General features: G+C 38.3%; 1 protein-coding gene across 1 annotated transcript in view; it reads left to right on the top strand.

The window, feature by feature from the left end:
• Positions 1 to 710: 710 nt before the first annotated feature.
• Positions 711 to 12,612, top strand: part of tubg1 (tubulin, gamma 1) — a 28,582-nt gene continuing 16,680 nt past the window's right edge. Inside the window, exons 1-5 of the mRNA XM_036589957.1 lie at positions 711 to 866; positions 3,004 to 3,116; positions 7,522 to 7,689; positions 8,356 to 8,424; positions 10,012 to 10,091. Of these exons, the coding sequence (XP_036445850.1) occupies positions 818 to 866; positions 3,004 to 3,116; positions 7,522 to 7,689; positions 8,356 to 8,424; positions 10,012 to 10,091 (479 nt within the window). The 5' untranslated portion in view covers positions 711 to 817. The remainder of the gene's footprint in view (positions 867 to 3,003; positions 3,117 to 7,521; positions 7,690 to 8,355; positions 8,425 to 10,011; positions 10,092 to 12,612) is intronic.

Raw genomic sequence — 12,612 nt, 5'->3', positions numbered from 1 at the left:
TTTACTTTTTATTAAAAAAAAAACTTCCCTTGTATTCTCCTGTAAATAACACTGTAAAGTTTACAGTGTAAACCATTAATGAAAGGTGCTCTGTAAATAAAATGAATTTTCTCCTGCATTCTCTGAATTGCACAGTTTAGTGTTTATTTAGTTTAGTGGATATTTTGTAGTGTATTTATTACAGACCAACATTGCTGTCAGCTTGAGATTGTATAGGTTAATTCTTCAGTATCCTGCATTTCTTCTTCACGAGTGCTAAAATTAGCGTTATAAATACTAACTTTTAGCTGCAGTGATCATGGTTTTACCAGAGGGAGGCAACATTGACTACATGGCCTATTGTCTCATCAGTGCTCCAGAAAGAAGAGGAGCAGGGTGCAGAATGAATCTCATATGTCAGGATAAACACGAAGACTAGAATCAAAACAGCACATATAATTTCTTTTTTCTCTTTTTTGTTCTTGCTATGGTTATTTTAATATGCCTAACGTCCATATATGGACAATGGGCGGGGAAACGGTACACCTGGGCGGAGCTAACGTCTCCGTCACCATTCGTAATGAATGTTACTAGGCTGGCCAACGACACGTAGCTCCGCCCCAAGAAAACGGGGCGGGGTCAAAGACAAGCCCAACATGTAGCTCCGCCCTGAAGTCCACTTTATGGACTCAACGGCAGCGTTGTGCTCCGCGCATGCGCAGTACGTCCCGCCGTTCTGCGGTATTTGTTGCTGTTGAAGCGGGAAGGAGGGAATGAAAGCTCAGTAACGGCCTCTAAACAACAAAATATACAAGGTTAAGCCAAGAAAAAGAGCAACATGCCTCGGGAGATCATAACACTGCAGCTGGGACAGTGTGGAAATCAAAGTAAGATGGCTAAAGCTCATAAAACGTTCACCTGCTTGCTAATAAGCGCGTATGATGCTAAGTTTGTTAGCGTTAGCCAACCTCATTGACACATAACGTAACGGAGCGGTGCTATGCTAAAGCTAGCTAAGATAAGTTTACTAACTCGGGTTAATTTGCCCTGCAATTACGGCTGCACCATTTAAGGTAGAACGGGGGAATTCGAACAAGAAGCTGGCGAATAAGAAGCTGAATTCAGCTTCGTACAGAAAGCAGTGCTGCTTGGCATCATTGACGAACAGCAGCTAACAGCCACAACCAATCGACCAACAGGGCGAATAAACCCAGTTAGTAAAGTTAATGCTGCTGTGCCGTTTAAGGTGGAACGGGAAAATTCGAACAAGAAGCTGGCAAATAATGAGCTGACTAAAGCCTCGTCCTTTCTGTTTGGTTGCCAACTTGCTGTTGCTGGCAGGGTGTTAGCGTTACGTTAGCTAGCCAAACCCATATGTACAATACTGCAGCTACATTTCTAGTTACATGTGTAGGTAGCTAGCTATAATATTCCTTCTCTGCACGTCTAAGTGTCTAGTAGAAGTAGTAACAACGGTAGTACTAAGTCAGTTCTCATTGTTATATTGAAATAACGTTGAGAACTGTGGAAAGGGGAACTCCACCGATTTTTCAAAAGTTCTACATACTTAAATCGTTGAGATGTAAGCCAAGTCATACAGAGTGGTTTGGTGTGAAATGCTCAGTATATGCTGCCTGTTGTTTAACAAATTGTTTTGTGATAAGGTTTTGCCTTAAAATGTATTTCACTCCATTTATTTTAGTCCATTCATGGCAGAGGGGTACATGCAGGGTGTTGTAAGGCAACGTGATCCCCAAAAGAAAACTTTTTCTCAGATCTATGATTATTTTGCCATAATCATCAATACATACATATACATTGTGACCCCTGGTTCCTATCACCACCACTGTAAAGAAGTCAGAGTCAATATGTTTCTGTACATTGAACCATTTTATGTCAAAACACACTGAATGACTCTGTTTACATCTCAAAAAAATGGTGGAAACTCATTTACTACTTCGAGACGTTTCCAAGGTCCTGTATCCTTGGCTTACTACTATGAGACAATTCAGTGACCTACATGAAAACCTTCACAGACATGCCTGCTGCCCTAATTTCAGTTTTTGAGCAAAGCTCCAAGTGAGACAGCATGTTTAAAGCCTTTTGTATGTAAAAGAGAGTTTCCAGTTTAAATTCCAGTGTTTTTTTTTTTTTTTTTTATTTTCTGCGTAACTTAGTAGTTGAAATGAAAACCCTCTTTCAGAGAGGTTTGATGCAAAATCGTTCAGTGTTGACATTAATGCTGCCATTTAAAGTCTTTACAGGTGGCGATAGGAAGGGGTTGCTGTGTCTACAACACAAATATAGCCAATTTAGTATGTGTTTATATATAATTTTGTTAATTGTAAGCCAAAGTTTTGTTATTGTCTCAAGACATCAGGCAGTGTACTTTTAATGTAAAAACTTTCTGTGAGGGAGCTTTTAAAGGCATTAAATACTTTGAATGTCTGGTTCCTCTCACCATCACTATGAACAGTTCTTATTCTGAATTTCTCTAGAAATTTGAGTTTCACATCAAACTACTTCGAATTATTTTGTTTACATCTTAATAATTTTGTTATGCAGGTAGTATACACAGAAAATGGTGGAATTCCTCTTCAATTGTATGTATTAGCTAACTCCTTCATGGCCCAACAACAACAGTAAGGCTAAAGTAATTCATTTTTCTGTTATATCTTGGATCTAGCAGTACCTAAATTAGACTTGGACTTACAGTACTTTTTTCTTTTTTCTGGGGGGGATTGTATGTCATTTTCATAACGTACAATCGAATTTTGCTTTTTCCATTGTTCTGTTAAAAATCGGTGCTCCCATGTGGCCAAGAAACTAAAATTAATGTAAAAAAGGCGATGATAACTCACTTTATGGTTCGATCAGTTGAAAATATTCTTCAGATTTGTTTTATTTGTTTATACTGTGTACTCATACAGTTCTTCTCGGCAGACAATAAAGGTGTTTTAACTGACCGTCAGGCTCTGTCTTATTTTTACTTAGTTGTAATGTGTTGTTCCCTGTGTATTACAGTTGGATTTGAATTTTGGAAGCAGCTCTGTGCCGAGCATGGAATCAGTCCTGAGGGTATAGTGGAGGAGTTTGCCACTGAGGGCACTGACCGGAAAGATGTATTCTTCTATCAGGTACAGTGACACATACACGACATGTTCAGAAGTGTCCAGATAGCCCTTCTGATTAGCGAATTCAGCTATTTCAAGGTGCACCTATTGCTGACGCAGGTGTTCAACTATGTGCATTTAGCTTGTATAATCTCCGTAGAAAGACATTGACCAGTAGAATCGGACACTTTGGAGCAGCCGCACATTAGCAGTCTGATATATAACCTGATCTTGAGGGCTTTGTTTTCTAGTGATTTTCATGTACACTAGTGTTCAAAAATTTGGGATCACTGTTTTCCATAACATTTTAAAAATGGGTGCAGATACATACATAAATTAAATCTGTCTAGTGCTCTACAACTTAACAGATTTCAACTTAGCTGTAAAAAAAAAAAAAAACAGAAAAATGTTAGGTGTGTCCAGAACGACGAGCAGAGCTGTAGATGTTTGTAAAATGATTGAGAAAACTGTATAACATAGACAGTCATATATGATGTAATCAAATTATCATCCTGATTGCATCGTTTTTAAAACTGGTGATCAAATCTCAGATAACGTACCAACATATTGCCCAAAATAATCACAGTATTCTAATAACTTTTTAGAGTCCCCCAAAAACTTAATTGTTTAATAGAACATATTGAAGTGCTTCTGGTGTCCAATTTATGGTCTTTCAGCCTATACTGTATAAATTATTATGCACTATGTACTACTCTGTGTATTATTAAATCAAAGAACAGCAATTATTTACGACAGATGATGAAAACTTTCGAATGGTGGTTTAATAGATTTGTTTTTATTTAAAAGAATATGCCTACATAAGTTTCACACACTTTCATGTTTCACTCTCATATCTCTCATTTAATGTAGAAAGTCTAGTCTATTGTGTGCAACAAAGCAGAGGTGGGCATTATGGTAAAATATGTATATAATATTGCGACACTTCAAGACATTTTCATGGTGCGTTTCATGATATTTATTTTTTTTGTCTCTGTTCAGTTGGAACAGAAAAAGAACAGGTAGTGCAAAAAAAAAGACTGTCAAAAACTGAATACAGTGATTTTTTAAAAAAATGTATTATTTAGTATTTCACATACTGTGTGTTGCACTAAATCCAGTTAAATGGGACAAGTTTCAAGTTCACATTTCAAGTTTATTTGTCATTTGCACAATGTCAGGACATTCATGCATTGAAATGCTTGTGGTGAGGCTCAGGTAATCACTCTACAGCAGGGCAACATTAAATACATGCTAAAAACAGAACTGATATAATAAATATACACAAAATATACAGAGACAGGAGGGACCTGTGTAAGAACTCTCCTATGTGCAATTGTAATAAACAAGGGATAACTTATTTTGCTCTCTTTATAATGAAACATTGTTGGTCAGTGTTCTGCTAATGCTGATGATATTCACGATACGTTCAGAAAAGCGTGTTGTATTGTGACATAATTTATCATGATAGCAGTGCATATTGTCATATTGCCCAGCCCTGCAACAAGGCCAGTCTTATTAACTGTTCAACATAAAAAAAGACTTGCTAAACTAAAATGGTAAACGTGTTGGAGACACCTGCATTCTGGAAAATGGTACGTACTTGGACATTACATAAGATGAAAAGCATTTGTCCTTGTGCTTTTAGTATTTTCAGCTTTAATATTAATGCTCAGACTTCTGCCGCACATGAGCCTAAGGTTACTATGCCCAGTGCCAGGGGAGATGTAAAGCCCCCCAGCATTGGGTTGTTGAGCAGTCGAACTGAGCTAGATCCAATACCTTAGTGATGAGTTAGAGTGATGCAGAACTAATCATCCAGTGTCAGCACCTGACCTCACTAATGCTCTTGTGGCAAAATTCAATCAAATCCTTACAGCAATGTTCCAGCATCTAGTGTAGATATTGGAACATTGCTGTTCCCAGGAGAGTAGAGGCTGTTACCGCAGCAAAGAGGGCAAAACTTCAACACCCTTGATTTAATTTTTATATTACACGTTTCTGTGATGTCAGTGTTGTGAATGCTGACGTTGCAACAGCAAATGATGATACACTTTTATGTTCCTTTTCAGTCCAGGCCTGGTGTTGGTGTCCATTTCAAGTCTACTTGTGAATAAAATTATTCAATTCAGTTCATTATACAGTTGTCATTATACACATACAGGGGGTGCAGTATAACGAAACATGTACAGGCTACTTCCCTGGTGCATAAACATTAAGACAAGGCCATGAGTGCACATGACAGACAATATACACACCATAAGTACAAAAAATAATGAATAGACAGTAAATACAGAATAAGCTAGAGACACAGACGTGTGCTGGTGGATCACAGACAATGTGTAGTTTGCTCATCTTAGGCGGACAGTGTGCAACATAGATGAAATGCACAAATAAATAACAGAAAATTGCATAGTAGCAGGAGAGGCAGCCCAGCTGCTGCCATCTCCAGCAATTGCCGTCAGTACGGTAATGAGTAAGTTTAGAAAAACATAATAATGTTTTGGTGCATAAAATTCTGATTTAAGATTGATTTGTGTAGATGTGTCTAATCCTACATTATGATAAAACACCAGAGTCCACTGAATGTATATCAAATGGCCACAAGAGGGAGCCTGACTCCACATATTCACATATTTCAGCAAAGCATCTGCTGCCATGGACAGGGACCGTGCAGCATGTAGGGACTGTGATCATCTATTTCATGGGTGCCCAGTCCTTGTCCTGGAGATCCACCGCCTGCTGAGTGTAGCTCCAATGCTAACCTAACACACCTGTTCATCTGAAGGCCGTTAGGGACATCCAGATGTTAAAGTCAGGTGTGTTGGATGTGAACCCCTCTGGGTGGAAGACCTCCAGGGCCAAGATGGAGCAATCCGGGTCTATTTCGATCCAAAAAAATGGTATTGTGTAATTTTTTTTCAAAGTGGACTGACAATTTTTGTTTCGGAATAGTTTTGTAGTTTTAGGAATCACTGCTCTGTGAGCAATGATATTTTCATTTTGCACTGTTTTAGGGTTAGAGTTAAAAAAATTAGAAGTTATTATGCACTAATGTAGGGGTTCATACACTAAAAGAACACCTTCTAATGTTTTTGAGAATTCTCTATGAACTCCCTTTGGACATTTGATGCATGTGTCTTAGAGTTTTAATCAGGCCTGAATATGTTTCATTTCTAAGCCCCAGAATAGCCCAAGCACATTTAGCCCAAGGTGGACCCACAGCATGACGTTTAGATTGCAAACCTGACTGTATCCAGACAAAGTTCTGCCCCAACCTGAGCAGCATAATTTCTGCAGAATTTAATCGTTATGATATAAACAAAGTCTTTAAGTGGTTTCATGTGAAATGCTTGTTCTGGAGAAACTTCACAGTGGCGGTGATGGAAACCAGGCATCTGAAGACTTTAAAGCAATATTATATAACAATTTACCTTAGAATAACAGCTTCAAAATCATTTTAATGATACACTGATTGATATTAGGGAGAATGGCATCTCTGTCATTACCACTTCTAGCCCAGAACACCTGCTATAGTGCTATGTAACTTTGGAGGAGTGGGCACAAAACCTCTCGCGAGAACTGCGTAACACTATGGTACCAGAAGACGTTGTCGGAGGAAGGGAGAAAGAGACTGGCTTTTACCCGTTGGCGAGAACTAAAAAAGAGGGCCTCAAAATGCAATTTGTATTTACTACAGTGATGTAAAAGTGAAATACACTCTACAACTGTAGGGGGAGCCCAAGAGCAAAAAATCCCAGTTCTCGCATAATAAATAAAGCTATTATCATTACATGAATTGGTTATAGACCTTATGTGATGCCTGAAACATTTTTAGCAAAATTTTAAGAAAAGATTTTGGCCTAAATATATTTTTTAAAGTTCAGACAGGGTGAAGAGATGCTTGCAGGGTGTTGTAAGGCACAATAGTACCAAAAGAATGGTTGTTCTTTTTGAATAGTAAATAAAATGGCTATATTTGTAGACATCGCAACCCTGCTTTTTGTCACCACCACTGTAAAAAAAAAAAAAGTTTAACCTAACAAATTTTCAGTTGATGCCTTAGAACAGCATCCCAAATATTTTTTTCAAAGAGCCTGGATGAACTTCAGATAAGGGTTTTTTTGTTTGTTTGTTTGTTTGTTTGTTTTCCTCTGGAGGTTTCATGGACATTGCTACAATAACACAAGTGACTCCACATTAAAATACATTTTCTGTGAATAAAAGTAGGAAGGAAGAATGAAGTACAAAAGACAGAGCAGGGGCAAATGCAGAGCAAAATCCATTAAAGATGGGATTCGGAGATGAAATTACTCGAGCCTTACAAACGTTTGAGAAATGACGTCCAAACCTGACGTGAATAATTGGGCCTTGTCAGGTTTTGACAGATGTTTCAAGCTCTAATGTGTGTGTTTGTTCTGTCCCATTACAGGCAGATGACGAGCACTACATTCCTCGAGCCGTGCTGCTGGACCTGGAGCCCCGAGTCATCCACACAATCCTGAACTCCCCTTACGCCAACCTGTACAACCCTGAGAACATCTACCTCTCTGAGCACGGCGGCGGGGCCGGAAACAACTGGGCCAGTGGCTTCTCCCAGGTGTGTAAAGGCCGATTGATACATCTGTGAAGATGCACATAAATGTATCTGTTGAGACGCATAAAATTAGTTTATGGATAAGTGTAGCTTGCAGAAGTTTCGACGTGCGCGCCTCCAAAATCTCAGCCATGCATTGGGCGAATGTGTGGAGCTGTGTGTCAAGCCAATGCTGATTGGTGCTCCAGTAGTGTTGGGTGCAGATTGAGACTCAAGAAATAAGAAAGTGTTTTAGTGTGTTAAATTTTCCTACTAATTTTTTTGATAATGCAGGCTAAAATTAATTGTAACTATTGTGATTTAATTAAAAGATTTTATCTGCATTCTGAGCAATTCTGAGATATTGAGCGTCAACGATTTTGCATTCTAAATAGCAAAACTGATATGTGGAACAAGTCTGTGTCCTACATGAAAATGACAGACATCCTAAATTTATTCTAATTGTTAAAACTAAACTAAGCTAAAGGTTAAAACAATTAAATCAGCTCTTACACATGCAAATGACATTCAGATGAATTTATCAGCTATTAGCTGTTTTGTATGTTAAATTTTTTTAAGTATTTATGTATTTTGTCATTATCTTTTTACTTTATTTATTGCTTTTTTTGCTATTTTGATTTTGCCTTTTTATTTTGACTCTTAATACTTTAACCTGATTTGTCCTTTTAGGGTGAGAAAATCCATGAAGACATCTTTGACATCATTGACAGAGAGGCAGATGGCAGTGACAGTCTGGAGGTGAGTTTCTCACTGTAGTCTCTGAACGTGCAGGAGCTGCTCTCCTGTCTGTACTGTTTATCATTATTTGTAATAAGAGCATTTGTGAATACAGGCTAAATGTATGGCTATATACAAATGTATTTGTCATGACATCATAAAAACAACAGATGTTTTTGTAGTTTACCGTCTATGTACTTCCATGTATTGACTATGACTAAATTAAAGTGTGTTTTTGGTGCGCACTGGCACAATTTTTAAAAGTGAATGATACGTTTTGAAACTTTAACATGTTGAATTAGACTATTTTATTTAAAGGGCCCTTATCATGGAAAAAGGTTTTGTTGAAATAAGACTATACTGATCACATGATCATTGCTGAAGTTCCAAAATGTACAGTTTAGTCCTCAGTACATACAGTCAAACATGGAAACTAAGCTGCAAAAACAACCTGTTTTGAAATAACTGCTTTTCTGAACTATAGAAAAATAATGCATTTTCATATATCCTGTCATCCATATAACCTATTCAGCCCACATCAGTTTAGCCCTGCACATTCTTGCTGACGATATAGGAAATGCTTCTGCTCTTTGAATTAGGCTCAATTCAAAGAAGCCAATCAGAACAGAAGTCATTTACATGTATCAGTCTTAAAGGCACAGCAACAAAACAGCCTATTTAATTCTGATGAATAAAAAAAGGTGAAAAAATGGTCCTGTGTGAATAAATTCTGGTTGTTTTTGGGTACAGAAACTCACACAACTGATATAAGTGGACTTTGGATATTGGCCCTACAAAAAAGCAGGAAATTTCAGTTTTCTATAACAGCCCTTTAAGCCTAGTAGTATTCTAAAATACGTACTTTTAGCAGATATTTTTCATTGGAAAAAAACTAGTAAGTTTGCTTGGAGTTGAGGAAATTTGTTAAGCTATCCCTTTGTAACGGCATATGTGCGCCGTAGCGTTGATTGGGTTTTTTGGCCATTGAGTCCATTTCAGAGGACTCTGAAGACAAAGCTTCATCAGCTTTGATGGATGATCTGATGTGTTTTACTGTTTCTATTTTTTTACCCTGCTGTCATTAGTCTCACGTTTCTCACCTCACGTGAGCGTAGGGTTGGGTTGGGTTGGCCTAAAAAACACCCAGACCTCTTTGTAATCACCTCCAGATGGAGGAGTGACTTGCGCTGCCTGTTTTCATGTTGTTTTTTTTCACTGTGCTAGCAGGCATGCTCTCTTTAGCTTGATGACGTAAATGCAGTTACAGAGTTCTCTGGAGTCTCACGCATACATACACATATAGAGAGCATATGCACTGAGGGTGTTATTTCATGGCTTTTTTTATGCCCTCTTAACTCGCAGGCGGTAAAAGTTCCTCCCTTTAAAAAAACAGAGGGACCAGCGCTCGTGTGGCTAATCTGAGCCATTACCCCGCTCACTTTATTACCTAACATTAGGGCCTGTGTGTGCTGGGTGGTAAATTGTCTTTTGGTGAGTGGGCTGTTTTACCCCTAAAATAGTCCTCATGGTCTCAAATAGTACCTTACAGTATGCATCTGCCCTCCTTAATGCTGTCTTTTACTAAATCTGCCACGTTCTGCTCTGCAGGGTTTTGTACTGTGCCACTCCATCGCTGGAGGAACAGGGTCTGGCCTAGGCTCGTACTTGTTGGAAAAACTGAATGACAGGTGAGAACACAGACATGCTCTAGGCATGTACCAATTCCCAGAATTTACAATTCAGCTGGATACCATACAGTTTTGCCTCGATTCAGTACAATTTCAAAATGTGAGGGATACACTAAAATATCAGAATCATATTGGTTTTGGCAGATTATTGTTTAAAAAACAATCAGTTTTAGACAGTTGTTTAGATTTGACTGATATTTTAAACTGTTATTTTATGACACATTTACTGTAATTCTTGAAGAGCAGACTATTCAGCTCACACCAGGCTTGTCTGATATCGTGGGCAGTATACCATCACCTGATCGCACCCTTTAGGCATCGCCGATCGACAGTGTTATCAGGAGGTGTGGGTGGGCAGAGGAGGAGTAACAAAGCTCCATCTCATACTGCTACACAACATTCTATGGCCAGACAGCATAGCAGGGCTGATTCAGGACACAGACAGACGTCACTGGTAAAAAGAAAATGAATCACAAGACAAATATATTTATTTTACACATCTTAAAACCAAGTGCATTGTGGTTTTTGGGCCTTTAAGTCATCCCTTTTTTCCTGCATTGGTGCCCCATTACAAATAAGCTTTACATTTTGCTCTAATGTGAAGGTGGAATCTGTCCCATATACATTTACAATTGTGTATGTATCAGTATTGACAGATGAGACGTAAGCATTATGGACTGATAGTGTATGAAAAAATTATCATGTATTTGCATCGGCTCAGTATTCACATATCAGCACATCTATACTTTCCGTTTTCATTTTATTAAAGCAGGGGTCGCAACCCAAATGTTAAGAAGAGCCATTTTGTCCTTTCAACAAATATTAAACCACCTTGGAAGCCACAACGTTTTATCACTGTTTTACAATCTTGGCTGTAAATATGTCTGTCTGTGCTAATGTACTAGTATAGACTAAAACATATAAAGCTCTGCTTTAAGCTTTAGCTCAGCTATAGCTGCTTTTCTCGCATCTCCGGCAGGAAAGTTTTTGCTAAAGTGGAATAGTTTCTTGTAAAATGTCTCTCAACGTCTGACCTTTTAAAAGGCTGAAGTCAGCTTCTTATTTGCCAGCTTCTTGTTCTAATTTCCCCTGTTAGTTCCACCTTAAATGGTGCCTGAGGCGCCAGAATGTAACTGCTGCACCATCTAACGTTGAACATGAAAACTCGAACAAGAGGCTGGCGAAGGAGAAACTGACTTCAGCTTCATGACTTTTTTTATTTTGACAGTTTCTCGTTGCAGATTAACCGTATCAGGAAACCAGCTGGAGTGAATATAAATGAGTCCATTTGTCTCCAAATCACTGATTGTCTTAAATCTTTCTCTTTGCCATGTCGTTAGATCCTAGCTAGGCGAGACTGATGTCTGTATTGCTGTGTGACCAGCAGTGCGCCAGTCTTCAGGGTTAAAGTTCTACATTAACTCCAGCATTTAAGACCATTTATTAGTAAAATTGTGTTGAACGATCAGCAGAGCTTTATTTTACTGCAAAGGAGGATTATTTTATTTTTACCTGATAATCTAACTCTGCTGTGGAGACGCAAAAGGGAAGTACAAGAGCTTAGATTAGAGCATTCAGCATTATAAAAGTGCAATATTTCAGACAGAATTCTTTTCAGACAAAAGAATGTTTTGCCTGGTCCACGCAGGCTGGTTTCTTAGCAGCACAGAAACACTAATTTAAAGCTATGCTTTAAAAAGCCCCAGGATATCATGCTACATCGATACCTTACAATACAGTATGAACAGTCCTTAAGTATCATTATATCCATAACATACACTAAAGGTGTAATGATACACAAATTTGATGATAAGACATGTAATGTGGTTTTTGCACCAGGATACAATACATTTTCAATACAGACGTATAAAAAGTGCCAACATTCATTTTGCCAGGTTGCCAAAACAAGTCTCTGGTGAAAGCTTAATACTATCAAGTGATTTTAGAAGGCAAAGGAATTTAAACACTCACTGGGCTGGTTTCACAGACATGGATTAAGCCTGGTCTTGGTCTAATTGTAATCGCAGTGATGAATCACCATTGGAAATTCTTTATAGTCTAGGCTTAGACTTTATTTGGGTCCGGGAAGCCGGCCCACACTTTCGAGGGGAGTTTTTCTTTCTTTCTTTCATGGTAGTCTGTATTTAATAGTTCACTGGAAAATATTGCAATTAATTTCTGCAATATTTCTTTCTTAATTTTTTTTTTTAAAACAATTTTTATGGCGTAAAAGCTAACTGTACTCAGCTCACAGAGGATACTGTCTGACAACCGAAGTACTCCACCTCACCCGCATATGTTGATGAAGATTCATTCAGACGGCCATTCCTATTGTTCTATATCGTCATTCTACTGTAGAATTTCTCTCCACCCTGTCCTGTGTATTGTCTGTGTGGCTTTGCAGTCAGGAGGTGCTTCTGAGGGTAATTAGAAGCACATGAAGGTGTTCAGCAGTATAATTGGCTCTTTTTATGAGTGCGTTCAATAGCCATGCACGTGGGGTCTCAGCCACACCACTTTA

The sequence above is a fragment of the Colossoma macropomum genome, unplaced genomic scaffold (genome assembly GCF_904425465.1).
Source record: "Colossoma macropomum unplaced genomic scaffold, Colossoma_macropomum, whole genome shotgun sequence".
Lineage (NCBI taxonomy): Eukaryota > Metazoa > Chordata > Actinopteri > Characiformes > Serrasalmidae > Colossoma > Colossoma macropomum.
The sequence above is the reverse complement of the archived record's forward strand: the minus strand, read 5'-3'. Positions and strand labels throughout refer to the sequence as shown.